The 26,638-nt window shown below is 39.6% G+C and overlaps 1 protein-coding gene across 2 annotated transcripts in view; it reads right to left on the reverse strand.

Moving 5' to 3' along the window:
• The window catches only part of LOC306873648 (cilia- and flagella-associated protein 58-like), a 113,082-nt gene extending 86,988 nt beyond the window's left edge, over positions 1–26,094 (reverse strand). For both annotated transcript variants that reach the window (XR_013784515.1, XM_079423091.1), the window contains exons 1-9: positions 25,862–26,094; positions 24,558–24,818; positions 24,275–24,423; positions 23,880–24,036; positions 23,039–23,233; positions 22,575–22,712; positions 18,919–19,078; positions 9,509–9,591; positions 7,718–7,909 (exon numbers count right to left, since the gene is read on the reverse strand). Coding sequence is in view for 1 of the 2 variants with exons in the window: in XM_079423091.1 (XP_079279217.1) it covers positions 7,718–7,909; positions 9,509–9,591; positions 18,919–19,078; positions 22,575–22,712; positions 23,039–23,233; positions 23,880–24,036; positions 24,275–24,423; positions 24,558–24,818; positions 25,862–25,867 (1,341 nt within the window). In the remaining variant the exon portion in view is untranslated. The remainder of the gene's footprint in view (positions 1–7,717; positions 7,910–9,508; positions 9,592–18,918; positions 19,079–22,574; positions 22,713–23,038; positions 23,234–23,879; positions 24,037–24,274; positions 24,424–24,557; positions 24,819–25,861) is intronic.
• Positions 26,095–26,638: the final 544 nt, after the last annotated feature.

A 26,638-nucleotide genomic window follows, 5' to 3' on the forward strand; every position in this document is an offset into this window, starting at 1 on the left:
AATCTCCAGTCCTGCCATGGCCTCCCAAGGCTCCGGATCCGCCATGGTCTCCCGAATCTCCAGTCCTGCCATGGCCTCCCAAGGCTCCGGATCCGCCATGGTCTCCCGAATCCCCAGTCCTGCCATGGCCTCCCAAGGCTCCAGATCCGCCATGGCCTCCCGAATCTCCAGTCCTGCCATGGTCTCCCAAGGCTCCTGATCCGTCCTGGAGGCTCCCCTGTCCTATCCTGGTCCTGCTCTAGCCTCCAGGACGCCCGCCCCCCCCTCCCCGATGTTACTGTTACGGTGCGGGACGCACCTTCCGGGAGGGGGAGATACTGTAATATATCTGTTTCTGTTTAGTTTCCTTTCTGCCCATATTTGGTTCTTCCTGTTTTAGTTCATGACCCAGTTTTGTTAATTAGTTATATTCATCACCTGTGTTCTATTAATTACCTTGTTTCCTCGTTTGTTCCACTCCCTTTATAAGTCCTCAGTTCTCCCTCTGTGTTTGTCGGATCTTAATGTTGTAAATGGCTATTGGTGGTTGATGCCAATAAATATACGTTTTCATTATTCGTCGTTGTGAGCGCCTTTCTACAACCACCGACCGTGACAATCACAGTGCATTTTGGAGTTGCATAATTCCTGAAGTGTAAATATGATGCTGCTAATAAGCAGAAAAAAAAAACCTGCATATTACAATATAAAAGTATATATATATATATACACGTGGTTCTTAGGCCCAATGATGAGCCAATGAGTAATATGTATAATTAATTAATAAAATAATAAATTAAAATAATAATCATTAAAATAATCATATTTAAATAATCTAACAATGAAAATGCTAATAAAAACATAATCTATTTTATTTTTTCCACAATACCTATAGTTTTTTTTAGAAAAGAACAGACAACTCAACACTCCCACTTTCAATGAATAATATATTATGTACAGTTAATATTATTTAGGACGCTTTCAAATATTGCTATAATTTTTGAAAGAAAATTAGGCCACCGTAATGTATGATTGCTTTATCTGTGAAAGACAAAAGTGATGCTCCCACAGATTTTGGTCAAAACAGGGTATAATGTGAGGCAACATCATTTTGTTGCCTGCTGCTTCGTACAGCCTTTCTGCCAAAATTTTGGAATGGTGTTTATGTTATTCATCAAGAGGTTATGCAACCTTGCACTGATGCAAATACAGACTCAGAACTGCCTTTACCTTTTTCACCACATGTCATGTTTAGAGAACCGAACAACTTGCCTTTATTGAATTTCACTGCAATCTGAATAGTTGCCAATCCATGTTAACCTTTTCACTTGTGCATTTAGCAAAGCACAAAAATACACCGTTTTAGAAGGGTTTGGTTGAAATGACAAAAAATATATATTTACTTTAAGTACAGGCTTCAAAAATCCATGGGATTTTTACGTTAAATTGATAGCAGAATGTGTCTAAGGCCATGCCATTCAAACTCACATGTGCTATTTTGAAGGTTAAATAGCTCCTGTAGAAATATTTTGACAACAGCTTTCAAACATACAGGCCAAGCATATTGTGTCCGTAGAGATAAAGAAAGGTGCATGTGTCAGATGAGCCCACTGGTTGTAAATACTCAGCCTTTCTGAAAGTAGTGTGTATATAATCAACCAAAGCATGAGAAAATAACGCCAGCCACTTCCCGTAAATTGAGCAACTCACAATTCATAGTCAGCTCCAGGACCTTATAAATCAAACTTGCGAACACCGTAGAGTTTCTCCATCACCTCCTCTATAAACCAAGCTAAATTCACTGATCTGAACCTGACAAAAGTCATACTTTTTTATCCCCTTAAATGTCATCCTATAGGACAACACATTGGTTTTGTCCACTGGGGGATTATGTGGAGCACTGCAGTGCATAGAGTAATTAATCGTGTCAGATGTCAAATAATCTAACCTAGAAAAAGTTCAAAGAGAAATAGCACTACAGTACCATATCTTTACATTACGTCTATGAAAACACATGTCCTCTTTTAAAGGAAAAAGGATTTATATATCAAAATTGTATGTGCTCAAAAACCTCACTTCATCACACAGCTTCACATTTACTGCTTATATAATGTTTACAAATGATTTTTCATGTACAGATATAAAGGAGAACATGCATGCTCTCATTATTTAAAGGTTCACTAATAAAATGCTAAGAAATTTTTATCAATCTTATTATACAGGACTAAAGGACGATCACCCTTAATGGTTTTCTATAAATAACATGCCATTAATGATGGCGGAACATTGGTGAAATATAATGAGACAGTCTGGGGATGATATGCGCTGGCCTTATCAAATTACAGACTGAAGATCTACAGATTTGCATTTAAAATTATATTTGAAAAGACAGCTGTTTTCTAATTAACTACTGGATGTAATGCAATGCTGATGTGTGAAGGGGGCAACAGGCAATACTGCAAATAAATGTTTAATATCACTCTTATTATAAATTGATATTTATAACAAACTTATGTGCAATGTTCCCTCTATTTTTTTTTTCTTGCTGAGCAAAACTTTTCGGCATTTCGGCCACCTGAGCAAAAACATTCTTTATACCAGACCTGTACAGCGCGCGCACAAAAAAAGTGTGCAACTTTTAACTTTAATGTGCTATTTATATTTGATTTGACCCTTGATGTAACTAAATAATGTACATTTTAGGTTACCTGAGAAAATTTTTTTACAGTACAATACACTGCCGTTCGTTTGGGATCAGTACATTTTTTAAAGAAGTTTCTTATGCTCTTCAATGCTCTATTTGATAAAAAATACTGAATAATATTTCGCAAAATATTATTGTGAAATATTATTGCAATTTAAAATAACAGTTTTCTATTTTAATATAATTTAAAATATAATTTATTCCTGTGAAGCAAAGCTGAATTTTCAGTGTCACATGATCCTTCAGAAATCATTCTAATATGCTAATTTATAATCAATGTTGGAAAAAGTTGTGCTGCTTAATATTTTTTGGGACCTGTGATATTTTTCAGGATTCTTTGAGAAATAAAAAGTGAAAAAGAACAGTGTTCATTCAAAATAGAAATTTTGTGTTACAATATACACTATTCAAAAGTTTGGGGTCAGTCAATTTTTTCTTTTTTTTTTATTAATACTTTTATTCAGCAAGGATGTGTTAAATGGATAAAAAGTGATTGTTGACTTATAGTGTTAGAAAATATTTATATTTTTAATTAATGCTGTTCTTTTTAACTTTTTATTAGCCTAATCAAAGAATCAAAGAAAAAGAGGTTCCAAAAAATATTAAGCAGCACAACAGTTTCAACACTGATAATAAATCAGAATATTAGTCATTTCTGAAGGACCATGTGACACTGAAGACTGGAGTAATGATGCTGAAAATTCAGCTTTGCATCACAGGAATACACTATATTTTAAAATATATTAAAATAGAAAACCAATATTAGAAATTGCAATAGCCTAAGAGTTCACAATATTACTTTTTTTCCTGTATTTTGATCAAATAAATATAGACTTGATGAGCATAAGTGACTCCATTAAAAAAAGCAAGGTCAATTGTTTATTAGGTTTATAATATACGCCTAACGTAATATAATATAATATCAAAACAACTTAAGCATTTAAACTGATAGAAGAGAATAGAAAACAAACTGAAGCATTTAAACTGAGATCTGTAAGTTAAATATAAAAAAAAAAAAAAAAATGTGAACGTGAATTCTCATATAGCTATCTAAACATCCCTAAAGTACAGTTTGCACAATACACCTGTGTGTGACTATAAATGTCTCAGAGTTTTGTTACCGTTCTGTGCCCATCATCCTCTGTTTCCAGCACTTAATCAAGCAACTCTTCTTTAATACATGAGGACGTTTTATTTCACGTGTCACTGCGTTGGCTCTCGATTTGAGCTATTTCAACGCAACCATTGAAGTATTCGGTTTCTACAGCGACTCATTTGGCGCACATCCTCTGTCTATGAAACCTGTAAACCGCATTCACCGATTCTAACTCTATAGCGGCACCGGCTCTGTAGCATTTCACCCGAGCTTTGCGATTCTTTCGTTTTAACTAGAATACAATCAAATGGCTTCCCCAACTCATTTTTGGGAAAATGGCATTCTTGCACGCTTCCTGCACCAGCTGAATGGGAATGCAAACGAATAGCTTTCTTCAGGCATTATAGACCTACTTGTTTGAACCGTGTTTCTTATTATAAATCAGAAGAATTTTTATTCTCTGCAAAGTACTAGCAAGCTACAGTTGTGGAGTCAGATCTCAGGAGGCAATCTCAAAACCATTAGCTAAGAGCTTTTTCAACACGCGGCCTCACTAATGCTTACAGCTGAGCATTTTTTACCTGGAATTAGATTATTAACTTTTCAAAAAAATCTCTCTGAAAGAAAGCAAATGTTAGCAGTGCTGAATACATGAAAGCGATGTTGTGTCTCAAATAGCCTCTGGTTCCTAGGAAACTGTGATAGCTGTTCGAAAATATACACCTTCTGCAGCACAACCTTTATGTAGCTGAAAACTAAAAACTGAAGGCGACTGCTTGCACTGTTTGGTGTGTAAGACGGTATAATGAGAGCTGTGAGTAAAGGAAGAATCTATAGATAGAAACAGCCTGTCACTGTACTCTGTAAATGTAATATAATAATTATTTTATTGCAAGAAACACTGTTAAATTTTGTAAAATCCTGGCAATATTTTACAGTGCAGATATTCAAAGGATGATCCAGCTAGTTTACACAGAAACAGGAACACTATTATATGGAATATATTATGTTTGGTCTTATCTGTCCAAGACAGAAAGAGAGTTAGAGGATGTGCCTGGAGCTGAATGTAAACCTGAATCCTCTGGTTCATGCTGCAGTGCACTTTCTCGTCATAAAACCTGAGAAAACAAATGTCAGGGCAAATGCCAGGATGCTAAGGGGTGTGTCAACACCAAAAAAATAAGACACATTTTTCATGGACTACTGTTCAAGATAGATAGTTTTAGTACAAAGCTATTTAATGACCATCACATCATAGTCTGTAATTATAATTAACACCACCGCTTTGAAAAAGAAAAAGAAAATCAGTCAACAGATGGTTTTAATCATCAGAAAATTTCATTTAAAAGAATAACTTGAGAGCAGCAGAAACATTCTAGCAGAAAATGTAATTTCTTACTAAGTGACTGGCCAATCAGTCATCTTAAAAATAACTTTTTTCTTCTTTGCATCTAATGCATTTCCACATGTATGCTATTTAAATGAATGACATTAACTAAGAATAGCAGGCGACACATCAACCAAACTGTAATTTCCTCATGTTATAAGGTCTCTTATAAAAGGTCATGGTGAGATAATGAAGCAAACTGCAGAGCTCGTTTAAAGGAATAGTTCACCCCAAAATAATAATCCTGTCATAATTTACTCACCCATATGTTGTTTCAAACCTTTATGACTTACTGTCATCCATGGAACACAAAAGAAGTTTGTACAGAAAATAACAGAATTTTAATTTTTTGGGTGACTGGCCCCTTAAGAAATGTAGATTATTGATATAAAGTTGAAATACCGTCATGTAATTAAAACAGGTTAAACATCAGACCCAATCAGACCGTTCTCTAATTATGTTGTTCACGGCACGCTTGATTTAACTTGATAGTTTCCCATTATACCTAAACAAGTTTGTCCATAAGTGCCTAAAAGTTACTGCCTTGAAGTGTGTATAAAACGGCACACACACATCGCACTGTTGCGATAGCAACAGTTTTATAAAGTCATCAGTAAGATGACTCACACAAGCATGCTGAAGTACTATAGAGTGAAGAAATGCCTTCAGGGATTACAAGACAGAAACCAAGAGACTCTCGACTTTCACCAACTCTTAGAAAGTAAAACATCGTAAGAGAAAGAAATGTGAGGGGGTTTGAAATTTTTTTCACTCTTAGACCTAAAACATACTTTATGCAAGTATGAATGTAAATACATCAAACTACACAAGCTATATTTAAAAGTCGTGACGTATTGTCAAGTATGGTGACCCATACTCGAAATTGGTGCTCTGCGTTTAACCCATCCAAGTGCACACACACACACACGCATGTTGGGTTTCCATGTTTTATGGGGACATCCCATAGGCGTAATGGTTTTTATACTGTACAATCTGTATGTGCTATTGCCCTACACCAACCCTACACCTAAACTTAGCCCTCACAGGAAACATGCTGCATTTTTAGATTTTCAAAAAACTTTATGCTGTATGATTTATAAGCTTGTTTCCTCATGGGGACCAAAAAATGTCCCCACAAGACATTTGGTCCCCAGGACGTGATGAATACCAGGTGCGCGCGCACACACGCGCACACACGCACACACGCACACACACACACACGCACACACACACACACACACACACACACACACACGGAGCAGTGGGCAGCCATGCTGCGGCGCCCGGGGAGCAATTGGGGGTTCGGTGCCTTGCTCAAGGGCACCTCAGTCATGGTATTGAGGGTGGAGAGAGCGCTGTACATTCACTCCCCCCACCTACAATCCCTGCCGGCCGGGGACTCGAACCCGCAACCTTTCGATTACGAGTCCGACTCTCTAACCATTAGGCCACGACTTCCCCTAATCGCGAATAATCGTTTTAGTACAAACGATTAAACATTTAAACGTACAAACGATAAAATATTTAATTTATCATGTTTTGAAATGGGTTCAAATTCAATTCACATCTCAGCGCAATTATTTGTTGCATTCTCAGTACTGTACTATAGATTACACTCAATCTTCAGATAGATAGATGGATGGATGGACTGATTTATTTAAAACAGATTATTGTAGCATGTTTTTAAAAAATACAATTTTAGTCTAATACTTAAAAATTCCACAATTCATTTAATTCAGTGTGTTACTTGCTGCTTCTTTGTAATTATCTGAGCCATTTACAAGCAATTTCTGAGTAAATATTGTTTCAAAGTAAATCCTACACCTAATTGTGTTTCTTTTTCCCTTTTCTAATTTAAATATTTTATACAAATCATCTTTAAATTAATAGTAGTGCTGTCAAACGATTATTCGCGAGTAATCGCATTCAAAATAAAAGTTTTTGTTTACATTATATATGTATGTGTATTGTGTATATTTATTATGTGTATATAAATACACACACATACAGTATATATTTAGAAAATATTTACGTTTATACATTTATATATTCATATTCTTATATTTTATGATATAAATATATTTAATACATAAATATAACATTTTTCTTAAATAAAAGCATGCATGTGTTTGTATTTATATATACATAATAAATATACACAGTATACACACATATATTATGTAAACAAAAACTTTTATTTTGGATGCGATTAATCATTTGACAGCACTAATCAATAGTCTTTTTGTAGGTTTTTCCTCTGTCCTCAATTTTACTTTCTATCCTCTTTTGTAAACTTCCTACAATAAAAGCCACCATTAATTACATCATCCTTCAGGAAGTGACATCATGTTTATTTGTTTAGTTGGCTTGTCTCACTTTAAATCATTCTGTTTTGATAGAAAAAATACAGAAACTAGTATGATAACATCAACATTTCAAAATATTTCAAAATAACAAAATTAACTTCAAGGTGACATTCTCAATCCTTCACTGAGCAATGGCTAATTTGTGTGTGTGTGTGTGTGTGTGTGTGTGTGTGTGTGTGCTGTACCTTCTTGGTGAGCTCACTGGCCTCGTTTATGTAGCGATCCCTCTCTTTCTCCAGCTGGTAGATGATTTTTCGTTGTTTCTGGGCTTCGTCCCTGTAGTTTAAAATCTCCTGTTCCAGAGACTTCTTTGACTGTTCGTGTAGCTTAACAATGGTCTGCTGTTTGTCTGTTTCATTGGCCGCCTTGATCATATTCTGGAAAAAACATGCACATGCTGACGCAAAGATCAATTTGTAAATATACTTAGCAAGAGTGACTCAAGATTTTCAGAAAACAGGCGTAAAAAACCGAGCTTGAGAATAGGATGATTTTATTCTGTGATGTATTGCTGTTCAATAGATCAAAGGAATGATTCTCCAAGGTAAGCTGATATCAAAAGCCTTGTTTGTATGCCACAGCGTGTGTGTGTGTGTGTGTGAGACAGAGTGTCTCCTGTGCAATTAAATATGAATATCCTGTTTTTTCATAAGCACAATAGCAATGCAATATTCAGCATGTCAGCAGAAACATCATGCACCTTCTCTTGTTTTCTGAAATCCATCTGTGCATCATAACAGCGTGGGGAAGCTATGAGAACTGTGAAAATGCAGAACCGCTGCAGAAAATTATTTGATATACCATTTAATTAAACAAAAACAATAAATTAATAAGATTTTAAGGGCTTTTTAATGTTTGTGATCCATTTGATTATTTATTTACCACAGCCATATCACCCTGCAGCCCAAGACTGGTTGCACACTGAAGCTAAGCAGGGTTGAGCCTGGTCAGTACCTGGATGGGAGACCTCCGGTGAAAACTAGGTTGCTGTTGGAAGAGGTGCTAGTGAGGCCAGCAGGGGGTGCTCAACCTGTGGTCTGTGTGTGTCCCCGTCACTATACCATCAAAAAGCACCGTCTTTAAGATGAGACGTTAAACCGAGGTCCTGACTCTCTGTGGTCATTAATTAATCCCATGGCACTTCTCGTAAAGAGTAGGGGTGTAACCCTGGTGTCCCGGCCAAATTCCCTCTACTGGCCCTTGTCTATCATGGCCTCCTAATAATCCCCATACACTTGATTGGCTCTATGACTCTCTCTCCTCTCCACCTGTAGCTGGTGTGTCGTAAGCGCACTGGCGCCGTTGTACTGTGGCTGCCGTCGCATCATCCAAGTGGATGCTGCATACTGGTGGTGGTTGAGGAGAGACCCACCCACATGATTGTAAAGCGCTTTGGGTGTACAGCAATACACAAAGTACTATATAAATGCATCATTCATTCATTCATTCGATATATTATTTAATTAATCAAACAAACAAACAAATAATATTTTTTTATGTTTTAGGGGCTTTTAATGTGTGTGTGTGTGCGTCATGTATTTGATGATTTATTTGATATATCATTTAATTAAACATAATTATGTAATTTTTATGTGTGTGATTAATTTGATTAATTATTGTATATATTTTTAAATTAAATAATAATCCAAATAAATAAATAAATCTATATTTAAGGGGCTTTTTATGTGTGTGAAATGTAATAATTATTTGATTTATAATTTAATTAAACACAAATAATCAAAATAAACAAAATTGTATTAATAAAATGATATATATGTGTGTGTGTATGTATGTATGAATGTAATGTACAGCCCTATAGATGAACATTGCTTTGTCCGTTTATGTTTTCCTTGTAGGTGCATTTCTTTAAGGTGGTTTTATTACATTTTGTACATTCTATAGAGGTCATTTTCGAGACATATTCTTGGGAAAAATCATTAGAAGTTAGTTAGTTAGAAACTCGTGTCCACACACACCTTATTCAGGATGTCCCTCTCCCGCACCAGTTCATCTATAGCCTTCTTGTCCGTATCCATCTGCTTTTTTGCAGTCTCCATTTCTAAGAAAAACAGAAAATTAAGTGCTTATTATTAAATTTTTTAGTTCTTCTTTCAAAGTCAGCGGGATATAGTGCTAATTGTTACTTTTCTCTTTGAAAGGCTTTCCGCTAAGAGGGTTGTTTTCAGAAGCACTTTCCGCAGTCTGTGAATGACCAATGTAAAATAATTACACAATTCAAAAAGCCCATTATACGGCTGCAGGCATAAGATGGTAGAAAAGAGAACTGGAACACGGAGAGAATAAAAGAAAGAGCGGGAATGAGAGAAATGATGTCTCTGTCGTCAGCGAGCAGGCGTGCATGAGTGGACATTGTGGGACTGCGCTGTCATGTGAAATGGCCATTCCATGTTCTGTCCTCGCATGACCCCGCCTCCTCTTCTCCACGGACGGCCAGCTCATTGACCCTGCTGTCACAGAGCATCTCATCAATCTCCCAACCAACCCTTATTAAGATGACAACATCCATCACCGTATAAACCCCGATTAAGATGACAACAGGGCTCTGGCTCCATCCATCAGCCATCAAACACCCTACATTCGAACGTCCAATCAGAGCCTGGAGACTTTCACTAATATGAGGATTTCTTAATAAATTACTGGCTTGATGACAAGTCTGATCATTTGTCAAACTGCACAGATGGGATCAAGGACACTGCAATAAATTAAGTGCAGAGTAAGGAGGTTTTGTTGTTGTCGTTTCATGAAGCTTCCACACACAATTTTTCCCCTCCATGTTTGACAATTCCAAAGCACATACGAAATAAGAAGAAATGTTACATATATTACAGTGGGTTGTAATTGTATCTCAGGACAACAGAGAAAAACATGCTAAATGCTAATAATAAGAAGCAATTAAGCATGTAATAGATAAAACAGCTAAATTAATAGCCATAACAACTGTTAAAGGGGAGGAGAAAACTTTCTCTTTTGTTCTTAATATCAAATTTATCTCATTTAATAAAATAGGCAGATGACAACATTTTCAGGTTACATGAACTAAATTCAGGAGACATTTAAAAATGAAAATTTCCTGTTCAAATTTTCTGATGCTGTGTTAATAATAAATAATTTAAATGACTTTTATCCGTTATTCATTTTATATCAATTATATTATAAATTATATTATTTTGATTTAATTACATTATTTTATACATTTTATTTTGAATATTGTTGATCCTATAGTTCATGATTGTTACGGGTGCTATGCTATAAAAGTGCACGACGAAGGAAGGTTTCAAATAATAGTCTTTTAATAATAATTCTCAGAAGAAACAAAGGAAATCCAGGAGCATGGGGTAGCAAAACACAAAGCAAATGATAACGGACAAGGGACCAGGGGAGAACACAGGCTTTTAATGCTAAACACAATCAAGGAGAAACAGATGTGGAGCTAATTAACTAAGAACCATGGAAACAAACTAGGTAGGCTGACAGAAACCGGAGGAGCAGGAGGAGCCAGGTGGAAGTCCAGAGGCCAGCCAGGATGGCGGCCCACGATGGAGTCGACGGCGGGAGGAGCCATGGTGGAGATGGGACCGCCGACACCAGGGGGCCGACTGACGGAGATGACGCCGGTGGAGTAGGAGCCCAGGTTGGAGCTGAGCAGCCGCAGAGCCTGGGTGACACCGAGGATGGGTCTCGAAGGCTGGAGGTGAAGACTGGGGATCATCCAACCCCGAGGTAGCTGGTAACAGGAAGTCCCGAAGCGCAACCGACCCACCGGACATGGCGTGCTGAGTGTGAGCTGAGGGGCCTTCCTGAGGCAGCTGAGAGAGGGCTGATGGACTGGCTGGCTGATACAGAGGAGGGAGTGGGAGGGAACCTCCTTGAGACATTCATAGAGGAGCTGGCTGAGGAAGGAGTACTGGACGGAACCAGCAGGGGCTCTGGAGATCTGGACGGAACCAGCAGGGGCTCTGGAGAACATGGGGAGGTGGGTGGGAGCAACGGGAAAGGGAGAAACCAGAAATCCTCCTCACTCAAACAGTCCAAAAGCTCAGAGTCCGATAACAGCTCACCCTCAGTGGTGGGAGCGTGGGCGGGGTTTTCCTCCATTCCCTTGATCTCCACTATAATTCCCATGACGCACGGTGTTGCTGGCTCACACACCTGGTCAGTCGCATTGAGTTCAGGCTCCGGGGCGATGAGTGGCTCTGTCACTTTAAATGGGGTAGGCTCTGTAATCGCGGCCGGCTCAGGCTCTGCGGCTGCGGTGGGCTCTGGCGAACACTCCGTGCAGCGAGATGGTGAGGGCTGGCTGGGCTCTGGATCGGGAGTGGGGCTGGAGCTGTCCTCGGCAGGGCAGATGGAGAAAAACAGTCCAATATTCTCCAGCACCCACTCCACACAAGCGGCAAAATTCTCCTTGGGACTTTTCGCTGGCAGGCGTGCCTTACATTAAGGCAGTTATTGTTTGTGTTACACGTCTCAAGTTCTCTGTGATTAAAGCCTATCGTTTTTGATATTCCTGCCTGCCCAGTCCTTGTCTGCCTTCCTGGAGCAAACGTAACAGGTGGAGCTAATTAACTAATAACCATGGAAACAAACTAGGTAGGCTGACGGAGACATAACTAAACTAAAACAGATCATGACCTTGACAATAATCATATTAATAAAATTATAAAGTATATTGTATTTATTTTGTATTAATATTTTTTATTTATTTACTGTATATTCATGCATTCTGGTACAATGTTGAAACGCAGCTTCATGTCTACAAAATCTTGATTCAGAAGTCTTGAAGCAAAACCAACTTTGTAGATCCACTGTATAGATTCCTAAACACAGAGCACAAGAAACAGTTTCTAGCCATAGAACATCATGAAACAGCCACATTAAAAGATTGTTTCAAAGTTTACATTCACATCAAAGAATAGCAGAAGGATGGTCTTTTGTGCAGCAATTCTACTAACACAAACTACTCAGACAAAGCTCTCTGGATTACAGGTCTGATAGTCAATAATTGATGAGACTGACAGAAGTGTCCAGCTACACTGGCCTTAGGGTTTCCCTGAGCAGTGCAGACTGTATGGTGTGAAGATAAGACTGAGGTTAAGCACCAACACTCCACAGACCTCATCATTTAGCCAATGCTTTGATCTAAAGTGACCAGCTTTACAGGGACAGTCCCACTGCAGCAACCTAAGTGCTGTGTTCAATGACACAATGCTGACGGCTCAACCTGCAGCATTCTGGTTACAACACTACATCTTTACCACTATACGCTATCTAGCCCAGACACAGCTGAAGCCATTAGGATCCACTACCTTTCCTGCATTGAGTCCCCTGAGAAATCTATCTTCACATGCTCAGCTGCGATGGACAGATCATGGGTATCATCAGGGTAATGGATGCTGGTGTTGGTGAGAGGTCATAGTGGTTGGAAGAAGAAAGACGGAATGAGCAGGTGTGGAGGGGAGAGGCAAGAAAAGAGAGACCAATCTGTCAAAGAACAGATTCAGATCATATGTCATTCACCGTAGGTGTGCGTCTCAGATTTTAAAACACAAACCACCAGAAGATGAAACATTCACACAACTTTTAAACATATAAGCACATGGACCTCTTTAATGGTGGTTTTTAAATGGTTTTGCTTTTGCTCTATATAAGTGATACATTTGCCTCTGAGGTGCACAACAAAAGATTTGGTAAGCCATTCCTGGCTTTTATAATTTGATAGACCCATTTATTTTGCTGTCCTATGCACAATTATACGGTTAAATGCATTTTATTATGTGCATTATTTTTTCCCTTTGCCCCTACACAACGTTTTTACAACAGACCTGCGACCCATTTTTGGGTCACAACCCACTGATTTACAGTACTGATTTACAATACACTGATTTACGCATGATCCTGTAAACATTGCTTTTCAAACTGATTTTGATAGTTAATGCCATCCCACCAGATCCCAATCCCCTGATTTCTAATCACCGCCACCTGTCAGCACTAATCAGCAGCACTATATCCCTGCACTCCTCCCGTTCCACTCACTGTCTGGTCTCAAACTTTCCATGTTGACTAAGCTGACCCACTTACCTTTTATCTACTTACCAGTTGCTCCAGTGTTCCTATCCCTGTTCTCCACCGCACCAGTTCTCCACTGTCTCCACGCTCCACTGTTACCTCTGGATCCTCTGGAAAAGGAAAAAGGACATTCACACTCAGATAAGCCCCTAGAGACATTCCCATTCCCCGCCTGCATACCTGGACATTCTGCTCATCTCATTCCCCTCTGCTACTACTCAATAAACCCATTGTTTGTATTGCACTTACCTCTGTGTCCTGTGTCTATCTGCTGACAGAAGACCAGACCAGAACCGACGACCGGAGATGGAGTTCCCAAACCCCGCCGCTGCGGATCCCCTCGAAGAGCTGGTCGGCGCTCTTCGAACAGCTCTCTCTCCGGTCACACACCCTCAGTCTACCTCTGTCAGTCCCATGGCCATCCCTGCAAACTATTCGGGTGAGGTGGTTGAATTAACCACAGACCACTATAATTAACTCTTTCGATGCTTTCTCTTTGCACTTCAAGGAGGTCTTCGGCCTATCCACCGGCTCGCTCTCCATTGCCGACCAACTCATCCGCCTCCGTCAGGGAGATTCTTCGGCCAGTGACTATACTCTGCAGCTCCTGACTCTGGCAGCCTCGTGTGGATGGAACGAGGCAGCGCTACTCACTGCTTACCGTCAGGGCTTGGATCCACAGATCAGAGCCCAGATGGCGCTCTATGATGATACTGTCGGACTGGAGAGCTTTATGCAGAAGGCCGTTAAGATCTCCCAACGTCTCACGGCTTGTCAGCCGGACATAACCGCTCATTCTCCGTCCTCACCAGCTGCCTGTCCTCCAGTACCAGAACCTATGCAAATGATACTAATCACCTCTCACACACTGAGCGTGCTCAATGTCTCGCCACGGGGCTGTGCCTCTCCTGTGGAGTTCCAGGGCACTTCATTCGGGTGTGCCCCTCTCGCCCCCCACATCCAGCGGTGAGTACCCTCCAATTGGAGCCTGCTATCTCTACCCTACCACTGCTAACGGTACAACTGCTCACCCCACGTCATTTAATTTCAGTACCTGCCCTCGTGGACTCGGGATCCTCAGGCAATTTCATCTCACAAGCCCTCCTAAAACAGCTTGATTTACCCCGCCAGAGACAGCCGAGCTGAAGATCGAGATCATGCAGGGAAAACCGCTCGGGCGTGGGCACATCAAGTTCCGGTCTCCGCCGATCACTCTGCAAGTAGGCTGTCTTTATCAGGAGAGGATTTCCTTTCTGGTACTGGAGGGACCCACCGTCGATATCATCCTGGGACGCCCCTGGCTATCTCAACATTCCCCCGAAGTCAGATGGGATACCAGCGAGATCCTCCGATGGAGTAAAACCTGCATCCAAAACTGTCTCTCCAATGTCCCTGTGCCCCTTGTGAGGTTCCGACAATCCCATCTGACTACCTGCCGTTCCAGTATGTGTTCAGCAAACAGGCCATCGACCTGCTGCCTGGAGCTATACTCCCCAAGGGTTGAGTATACCCCCTATACATCCCGGAGCCCAAGGCAATGGAGGATTACATCAAGGAGGCTCTCCAACAACCGTTCATTCGCCCTTCCACCTCTCCGGCGGCCTCAAGCTTCTTCTTCGTGGGCAAGAAGGATGGAGGCTTGCTGCCCTGCATCGACTACCGGACCCTCAATGATCACACTGTCAAGCTCCCTTATCCTCTACCCCTGGTCCCGGCCACCCTCGAGGAACTCCGTGGGGCCCGCATCTTCTCAAAGCTGGACCTGCGGAGCGCCTATAACCTCATTTGCATCCAGGAAGGTGACGAGTGGAAGACGGCGTTCATTACCCCCTCAGGCCACTATGAATATCGGGTCATTCCGTATGGCCTTTCCAACTCTCCGTCCGTCCTCCAGGGGTTTATGAACGAGGTGTTCCGGGAGTTCCTCCACCGGTTTGTCATCATGTACATAGACGATATCCTGATCTATTCCCGGAACCTGGCCGAACATTGCCATCATGTGACGCAGGTCCTACGCCAACTCAGGAAGCACCACCTCTACCTGAAGCTCGAAGTGTGAGTTCCACCGCGCCACGGCACAGTTCCTCGTCTACATCCTCATTGCAGATGGGATCCAGATGGACCAGGGGAAGGTCCAAGCCATCCGGGACTGGCCCCAGCCTCAGTCAGTAAAGGAACTTCAACGATTCCTCGGCTTCGCAAATTTCTACCGGAGGTTCATTCTGAACTTCAGTCTCCTCTCAGCCCCCCTCACTTCCAGTCCAGCTCCAGTCCAGGAGGCCTTCTGTACTGCTCCCATCCCCTCACATCCTGAACCCCAACTCCCATTCATAGTGGAAGTGGATGCCTCCACCACCGGCGTGGGAGCAGTGCTGTCTCAATACCACGGAGAGCCTCCCCAACTCCACCCTTGCGCTTACTTCTCCAGGAAGCTTTCCCCAGCGGACCGGAACTACGATATTGGAATTTGGGAGCTGCTCGTCATTAAACTGGCGCTGGAGGAATGGAGACACTGGCTGGAGGGAGCTCAACACCCCTTTACGGTTATCACTGATTACAAAAACCTGGAATATCTCTGAAGTGCTAAGAGGTTAAACCCCCGGCAGGCTCGCTGGGACCTCTTCTTCACCCGGTTCCAGTTTTCCATCACGTATCGACCTGGAGATAAGAATGTCAAGGCAGATTCCCTCTCACGTATCCATGCCCCCGATGAACCCTCCACACCTGAACCCATACTCCTTCTAGCCGTCCTTGTGAGCCCCATCCGGTGGGCCCTGGATGAACAGATCCGCATCGCCTCCATCACCGAACCTGCTCCGCTGAGAGGCCAAGAGGGCAAAACCTATGTGCCCACCTCCTCGAGGACTTCCCTTCTGGACACCCACCGGCCTCACCCTTTTCCAGTGCATACTCTGCTACCAACCCCCTCTGTTTCCCTGGACAGAAGAGCCCTCCGACGTTCCAGCTGTCGACCACTGGTTCCGAGCGAGCGAGAGAGTTTGGGACTCAGTTCATGTCCAACTCCAGCAGGCAGTGCAGAGACAAAAGACCTATGCAGATGCCTGTCGATCTGCCACCCCCGTCTATCATCCTGGAGATAAGTCCCCGCTATATCGGTCCCTTTTCCATCGAGAGGCAGATAAATGAGGTCACCTTCCATCTCCAACTCCCTGCACGGTATCGTATCCATCCAGCATTCCATGTCCTCTCTCCCTCTGTCACAGAACCCGACGAGCCTGCAGTACCTCCTCCAAAAAGATCATCGAGGAGCCCCTAGTCTATAGGGTGCAGGACATCTTGGACTCTCGGCGACGGGGTGGTTGCCTGGAATATCTTATTGACTGGGAGGGATACGGGCCGGAGGAAAGATCCTGGGTGGCCCGGGACGATGTGCTGGATCCCTCTCTCCAGGCTGAGTTTCACCAGAACCACCCTGACCGTCCCGCACCCAGAGGCCGTGGCCAACCCCGTTGCCGTAATAGGGCGTCAGGAGCCCCGTCAGCACTATATCCCTGCACTCCTCCTGTTCACTCACTGTCTGGTCTCAAACTTTCCATGTTGACCAACCTGACCCATTTTACCTTTTGTCTACTTACCAGTTGCTCCAGTGTTCCTATCCCTGTTCTCCAACGTCTCCACGCTCCACTGTTACCTCCAGAAACGTTCAGATCCCTACTAGGCAATGATTAAAATTAGTAGAGTCAGAAAGAGAGAGAGAGCCAATGAATGTGAGAAGTCAGCGTTTAAAAAAATAAATAAATAAACACAATCTGAGACAATGAGAGAGACAACAAAATTATAATTTATCTTACCAAAAACCTGCTATCTAGATTTTCAAATCAGCAGGGAACAACAGGAGACGAACAGGACAGTATGTGCCAGTGGAAATTTTAATCAGACATGTAGAGAGTAAAGAGGTCAATCGAAAAATTTGTTTTAAATTAGATGTATTCGTTGTTTGAATGTAATTACTCCCAGCTCTATGTTCCTTCAAAACGTATTCCCTCCGTTTAGAAAAAAAAGAAATAGAACAAAGAAAGGAAGATGATGGCTTTTGAACAGATGTGGAAAAGAAAAGTCTTAACTCAAGTCTTCTTGATAATGTTATTATAATAAATTGTCCACTTTGCAACCTCTCTTTGTGCAGGTTGTCACCCCAATCAAAGCTGCCCAAATATACTAGTATTATATTTGATGAAACAAGCAGCAAAAGAGAAATATTGTGCAATATTAATACAATTTAAAATAACTTTTCTATTTTAATATTTTAATTATTCCATGAAAAAGCCGTATTTTCAACCGTCAGTCTTCAGTGTCACATGATCCTTCATTCTAATATGCTGATTTGCGGCTCAAGAAACATTTCTTAGAGAAACGTTATTGTAACGGGGCGAACAAGACATGAGACATGCGGATCCATGTGCAAACTTTTATTTACAAACATGGTCAAGACACAGGCAAACAGATATGGCACGGGCAAGACACAAGAGAGATCCAAGGGCAAGCGTGGGTCGACGATCGGTGAACAATATCCAATAGGGCAAGGCAGAGAGATAATCCAGGTACACAAGCAATAATCCAAACGAGGTGCAAACAGAGTCCGAACGGTAAAGCAAAGGGTTAATCCAGGAAACACGGGCAGATATCGAAAGGCAAGGCAAGGCATGGCATGGCATGGCAAGGCAAGGCAAGGCAATAATCACTGAGAGTGCTCCGCAGAGTAGCTATCTCTAGGATATACGCAAACAATACTCGGCATCTAGCAAGAGGAAGTCCATGGTTTATAAAGCCTGAGTGATTAGTGTGATCAGCTGTGTAATCAGTGAAAACAGCTGTATGTGTCGTCAGTACAATGAATGATGGGGATTGTAGTGAAATGCAAGAGTCCATGCTGTGAGTGGGTGACCTCTGGTGGTGATTAACCGGAAATGCATGGACCAGATTCATGACAGTTATGACCAATGTGATTTCAGAATGTCTTATTTCTTAGCTAGGCTATATAAAAACAAAAAACATCACAAGTTCTGCTGTCCACGATATGACTCCTTTAAATAAATTAGAACCTGCATGGAAAGAAATAATGTAGGCTGGACAGTACAGTACCAGTACAGTGGTAAAGATCTGAATAGAGCTGTGGAATTGCAAAAAATTCAATTAAATGTATAGTTATGCTATATGAATGTGGGGATTAATTTTACTATAGTGGCATTTCATATTCATACAGATTTAAATAATACATTTATGCTGTAGAATTCAACTGTGGGTAAGTGTGTGTGCGAGTGTATGTGTGTGTTCTTGCCTCTCTCCAGTCCAGTGATCTGATTCTTGAGTGTTTCTCTCTGGTTCTCCACCTCCACTTTCTGTTCCTCCATCTGTCTGAGTCTCCTCTGCACCCCTTCTCTCATTTTGATAAGTTTAGTGATCTCCTGTTTCAGCTGGATTACTTCCTCCTCTTTCATCTGAACCACACAGGAGATGAGCTATTAGTGTATGTCTGTATGTGTACATGTGAAGCCCAAACTAGTCATTACTAGTTTAAAAACAACTAGGTTTATTCAGAAGACCTGTACAAAGTCATAAATCAAATATATACAGTACCATTCAAAAGTTTAGGGTCGGTAATATGTTTAATGTTTTTTAAAGTCTCTGCTCGGCTGCATTTATTTGGTCAAAAATACAGTAAAAACAGTAATATTTAAAATAGCCTTTTCTATTTATTATATGTCATTTATAACACTTTCAATTTTAAAATGTAATTTATTCCTGTGAAACAAAGCAAAATTTTCAAGCAGCCATTACTCCAATCTTTAGTGTCACAGAAAACTCTTTACTACACTTTTGAATAATTTGATCAATTTAACAAATCCATGTTGGGAAAAAAAGAAGTATTAATTTATTTAAAAATAAATAAAAATACTGACCTTAAATATTGAATGGTAGTGTACTCTGTGGACTTGAAGTGTGTATTGTGTGGATTACGTGCTTATATCATCACTGTGAATTGAATAACTGACTAATTGACTAATATAAATACCAATAGATACACAAGATGAAAATTGCAGAGTATAAGCTGAACACATGTACATGTATTAGGAGCAAGAGTGCTCTAGGATGCTGAAACTGTGCCCTCTTGTGGCCAACATGAGGTTTGCGATCATTACTCATTCATCACACTGACTCACAGGGCGAGCTGGGAGTGCCAACACTACAAACAGGGTGCAGTAAATTAGAAATGGGAATCTAGTTTGCAGAAGTGTTGTGCAGGTTGACTTTGCCCCTCTTTCAAGAGTGCTGTAGATAATGAAGATAGAAAGAAAGCCTCCCGTGTTCTGTCAGTCTGTGTGAAACAAAATTTGTCTTTTTTGTTGCCTTATTGGTCAATAATACTACAATACAAAAGACATGCCCATATTAAACAGAATGCTTAACTATACAGCTTCAGTATATCCTGCAGAGAGGTGCTTTCATCCCAATGATCTCCCATCAGACTCAAGCCACTACAATACATGCCAGAACAAAGAGAATACAGGGCATTTCATTAAATGTAACATTTGCTATATTAACCCCCACAGTGACTCAGTTGGAAGCCTGACGGAAGTTTCGAGCAGGAAATATCCATCACTAGTCTGACGGGAGAGGAAGAGGAACGGAAACCTTCGTCCTCTAGAGCTCTAATTATATAAGAGCGAGACAATTTTGTCAGATTTAAAGAGGGCAGCTCCATAAATCTGTAGGTTTGTGTGTGTGCACCTACATTTTAATGTCTAGTATTGATTGCCAAGTACTGTGGAGTAGAGGTTTGTACATTCTAGTCTAGGAATGTGGTGAAGTACTATAAGGATACTGTAGGGATAAAATTGTCCCCAGACTTTAGCTCAGTAGTTAAAATCTCCTTTCGGGGAAATTCTGACCTCAATTGTAAAATGCAAAACATATACAAAAGTATATGTAATTAAAATTAAAAATGGCCTACAATATCTAGACCCAATCAATGATAGGAAAAATAGATGAATAAATTCTAAATAATGCTGTAATAAAAACCTAAAATTGCAAAATCCCGTTTTGGGGCATCTTCATTTGGAAAACAAATCAATTAATAAATAAATTACTTAAAATATATATAAATAGTTGTAAAAAATGAAAAGTGTATAAACATGTTTAGAGGTTAGTATATAGTTCTTATGATTAGTCCATAGTATGCCCTTATGTAGTTAACTAATTAAAGATGTGTGTGTTTTTGTGACGTGAGGACACAAATTTGTATAATGACATGGGTATGACATAGGTATTACAAGGAGAAGGTGACTTATGAGGACATTTCCCCATGTGCCCATATTTCAAAAGGCTTATAAATCATACAGAATGAGTTTTTTTGAGAAATTAAAAATGCATAAAGTTTCCTGTAAGGTGTAGGGTTGGTGTAGGGCAATAGAAAATATGGTTTTTACAGTATAAAAAACATTACGCCTATGGAATGTCCCCACAATTCACAAAAACATACCTGTGTGTGTGTGTGTGTGTGTGTGTGTGTGTGTGTGGCATGTGATCGGCTAGAGACAAAAAAGAAAGAAAATCTGACCACGCCCCCAGGGCACACCCCCAAGCCACGCCCCCAACACTTATTATTAAAAATATACATTTTAGCACAAATATATTGATATTGTAATAATACATACTGTTGTCCTGTAAAATAATAATCAATAATCATAACAATATAATATATTATAATAAAGTATAGAGAATTGTTATTATTATTAAAGTACCTTCCAAAAGTTTGGAAACATTACAATTATTAATGATTTTGAAATAAATATCTTCTGCTCATCAAGGCTGAATTTATTTGATCAAAATAAAGTAAAAAAAATAAAATACAGCAATAATGTAAAATATTATTACAATTTTAATATATTATAAAATGTAATGTTATTCCTGTGATGCAAAGCAGAATTTTCTTCATCATTACTCCAGTTGCTATCACATGTCACTTTTAGAAATCATTACAATTTATTTGACTCTCAAGAAACATTTCTCATTATTATCAATGCTGAAAACAATTTTGCTGCTTCATATTTTGTGTGGAAATGGTTATAAACTTTATTTTTCAGGATTTTTTGCGAACAGCATTTATTTGCATATGTATATGAATTAAATTTGTTAATGCATTTATTAAATATAAATCGTTTTCACTCACTTTTTATCACGTTCATGCATGATGAATAAAATTATTAATTTCTCTCTTTTTTAAATCTTATATAAATGTTTGAGTGGTATCGTTTACACAAAAATATTAAGCAGCAAAACTTTTTAACATTGATAATAATCAGAAATGTTTCTTGAGCAGCAAATCAGCATATTAGAATGATTTCTGAAGGATTATGTGACACTGAAACTAAACGTTTCTAATGATGAATGGTGCGTTCCCAAATGCAAATTAAAGCGGCTCAAACCAAAAGCTAGCACTAACAGTGAATCGGAACTAAAAACAGTACTGTAACAGCAGACATGTAGCACATCAGACAACAGCCTATTATATAATTACATCACAACCGTTGCAAATTTTATGACAGCACTGAGCAATCTCAAATTCTCACCGCCATTCATGAAAAGTCACTGGGTCGAGTAACACGTTTCAGCGCTAATTCTACTCGCGTTTGGTGCTTTGAATTATTTGAACGCTTTTAACTGTCCTGCAGATGGCACCGCGGGCTCGTGCAGCGCTCGCAGACCATTCAGTCTAAGATGTTTTAGAAAATCTTTTCACAGTTTATTTTAGGTAATAGCTTAAGGCCATTTGCGTGATTTCAATTATCATGCAGTAACCCCCACCCAAAAACAAAAAACCTTGGATCTCCGCAAATCACATGGGTCATACCTCAGAGGTTGGAAAATACGGAAATCCGTATTTATACAGAAAAATCACATCCCTGGTGTGTGTGTGTGTGTGTGTGTGTGTACCTTCAGGTCCAATGCGCGCTGTTGGTTCTGTTGGGAGAGTTGCTCTAGGCTCATGCCGTTGTGTTCATAATCTTGCTGGAGTTTAGTGTTTCGATGTTGGAGTTGTTCCATTTCTTTACTGCTTTTCTCATTTATAATCTGTCAGAAAGAATACAAATTACTTTCAAAAGTTCATGTGTATACGTTTGTTCCCAACCTAGCTATTCTGTATGACAAAATAGTTGAAAAAATGTCTTCAGATATTAGCTAAATTTGACAAACCCACCCTCTAGAGAGATTCTCAAATGGAAATGCTGTTCTTAAAGTTGAAAAATACCGATACTTTTGCAACTTTTGTAGCTTTTACATTAAGTTGTTTTCTATTAGGGTTATGGCAGTTAAAATAACTAAGATGCCGTACCATTCAATTTCATGATACTTCATATCACTCCTCCATCCACTGACTCTAGAGCAGAGTTTCTTACTTTGTGTTCCTGAAGCTGTTGTTCCAGTTTCTGCTGATCTTCCTGCAGACGCTGACTCTGCTGAGTCAGTGATTTAATGTCAGATTGTTTGGACTCCAGGTCAGTTTGAAGCTGCTTCACTTCTTTTTCCAACTTCTCCTTCCTCCTGGTTTCCCGATGAATCTCATTCTGACGCACCTGGATGTCCTGCTGGAGCTGTGTGAGAGAGAGACAGTTTTGTTCCAAATGGCATAAATTGTCCCTACTATCTATCTATATATCTACAGTATCCATCTGTCTGTCTGTCTAACTAGCAGCAGCCAGTGTCTGCAAATGACCATTACTTTCAACCTTTTCACCGCTTTAACTTTTGGAGACACTTCTAAATGGAATACATTCAAAGTTTAAAGTGCTTTGTCAGACCACTTATTGATTTTCTTACTGTGCTATTCTCAGTAAACACTTTAAGCTAGTTTATTTTGCCAGGGAGGTGACAAAGGAATGAAATCCATCCAAATGTACAAGTTTAAGTGCCACATTCACAAGGTTTATGTTCCGTTTCTCACAACATACAAAGATACGAGACAAGAACTGCTAGAAATTCTAATACGTATGAAAAGTAACAAACCCCACACCATATTTCAAATATTGATTTGCTGACACAGATGGACATTTGAGACAAAAATGCTTTTATTTATCCTAAAACGTTTTCAAAATTGGAGTTAAGCGCTGCTGATATTGATGCCTGTTATAAAATGAGCGAATTCTATTTTTGAATTCATGTTTTTGCACTTGCATATGTACGCACATAAAATGATCACAAGACCCAGTGGTGTCATACACATTGTTTTTTATGTTATACCTGAGCAATCGTGTCCATCGCTTTGTTCTTCTCAGCCTCTATCTCCTGCTGAGCATCAGCGGCTTTAGTGAGGTTCTCCCGGAGAGCCACGACCTCTGACAGAAGCTTGTCTCTCTGCTTGGTCAGTTCTTCTTTGATCTTTAACAGATCGCCAACGCTAGACACATTCAAAAAGGTTTGTGAACAAGCTTTGTTCTTCATCCTCACCAGAACACCTCAAAAAGGTCCTCTGAAGGCCATCGCGTAGCATATACCATAGCACACAGTTATGAATAAAAATACATTTTACAAAAAGAAAACCTATCTGTAAGATGAAAGCGTGTAACTGCCTCTATTCTACCAGAATCAAAAGAAAAACTGAGAATAGGCTGAACATAAAGTTGTATATTGTTCACCTGTATTCTTGGCCCTCAGAGACTCCAGCTCCTTTTTCAATGAGCTTGTTGAGACCAGTTATTTCCTCCTTTAGTTTCTGGATTGTTTCTTTTGACTGCAACTCCTTTGCATGTGAAGCTTCAACCATTTTCCAGGCCTTGTCAATTTCCTAGTCAACAGTAAAATAAACAGACCATTTGCTAGGGCAAATAAGGACATCGTGCAGATGTCATCGTGTTTACTTCTGAAGACACAATGAGCACAACATCCATTATAGAGTGCAGTAATTTCAGGCTAATGTACCATTTTAAGGGAGGTGATTGTGGCTTGATCTTCATCAGCTAGTTTCATGGCTGTAGATACTTTGACAGTGTTGGACATTATCTCTGCATTCAGCTCTCTGCATTTGGACATCAGTCTCTTTTCATTCTCGTGGGACTTCTGTAGAGCTTTGGCGACCTTCTCATATTCCACACGAAACTTCTCGAATTTTTCGTCTCCTAATAACTCATTTAATACCTCCTGGATGTCTTTTTCCAAGGTTTCAAAGGTGCTGTCCTCAGTCTGAAAATCAGAAAATGTATAGTAAGTGATATTATAAGATGTTGCCTGATGAATTAGGACCTATGCTGACAATGTAAATGTTGAAGAAAGTGTGAAAGAGTTGAAGAGAGTTTGTAACAGTGTGCATATCTACAGTAGCACTGCTGATAGCATACTGAAATATTATGATCAAACACAAAGAACAAAGAGAAGGCAGCAGGCTGCCTTTTATACAGAACATGTTATTCATCACAGAAAAATATTAAAGGGATCATTCACTGAAGCTTTGTCTAATCCATCTAAATATACAGTTTATCGATTGCTGTCAATCATTCCTTGAAATCATTATTTCAGATCTCCCAGCAATTAAAACAAAAGATTGACGGGGTGAAAAAGCCCAAGGCATTTTTTGGCAGAAAAGCAATAACTGGAGAGGGAAAAAAAGTAGAAGAACTGTTACTTTCAATCTCTGTTGTATAAATGGATAAATGCTTTTATCCTTGTGTTATTAAAAGGGTAAATGGCTAATAATGAGTACAGTGCTTGGGACACTTTCTGATAATTTTCCATTGTGTTGTTTCAAATTGAATTACAAGTATCTGTCCCACTACCTGTATTTAGAAACCATAAACTAAGTTGCTAATATTTACAACAATGTTGACAATCCTACAAAATGTAGCCTACTTCTAAAAAATAAAAAAATAAAAAAACTGGAAAAGGCTTATAAACCGAGGTTCCATAAAACTGAACAGTTTTGTATTTGTTTGTATTTTATCTTTTAGCATATAAAATACTATTATATTTAGCGTATATTTCAGCTGTTTCATTTAGCAAAGATTGTAGCCTACTTTTCACTTTACTGTAACAACTCGAAATACTGAAATGCTTCAGGATATAGTGTAATGTAATACATATTGAAAATATTTCACTGGGACCACAGCAAAATGTAGTGTTTGAAATGCTAATAACTAATTTAGTCCTTAGCATCTCAAACACTACATTTTAGCGGTGTTATCTTATTCTAAGATCTAGCAGTGGTTAAGTCACTCCACAGATTAACATACCTCCATTGTAGTCGTTTGTCGTTCCACTCTAAACCTCAGCAAGATGTTGTTGTTTTGTATTTAGTGAACTGTAACACATATTTTAACAACACTCACTACACTGTTTTTGTCACCAGGGATACACGTCCTCGTTGCCTGGCAACCCGCTGAACACTTTGTGCACTATTGTCACAAAATGATTGCAACGGGACATAGCGCTCCCAAATATTATGGAGAGAATATTATACAAGAGAGAAGACACTTTGAAATTAGGAAAGTTTTTAGTGCGTGCATCAGGCTTTGTTTGTGTTGTTCTTTACACTAGGTGGCAGCTTTACACAGTGCAACGCCTTGTAATAAAAGCAGTGAAAAATACTTATCAGCTGTCATTATCACCGAGTTTCATTAAACATATGCATAACATAGAGTTCAGCAAATGCGGGACAAATTAGTACCAACTGCCCTTTAAAAATTGTCATTAATAATTGCACAAGGACACTGTCATTCTGGAAGTGTTTTAATTTATCTGACATAAAAATAGTGGATCATCACGCTTCAACATCTAACAGAATAGAAATCACCTACTTAAAACTTTGTAAAATTATTATTGAATGCACCGTTATTAGTAATGATATGTTGTAATAGCCTACTGGCTGTAGGGTAAAGGTGGGCACTTTTTAAAACTGTTCTGATGGAATATAGTCATTAGTCATCGAACTTTAATGAGCTTATATGAACCATGTATTTTAAACTGAAACGTGTTTTTTTTTTAGGCACACTTTGCTGAACATTTATGGT

Source organism: Barbus barbus (assembly GCF_936440315.1).
Source record: "Barbus barbus genome assembly, chromosome: 8".
NCBI lineage: Eukaryota > Metazoa > Chordata > Actinopteri > Cypriniformes > Cyprinidae > Barbus > Barbus barbus.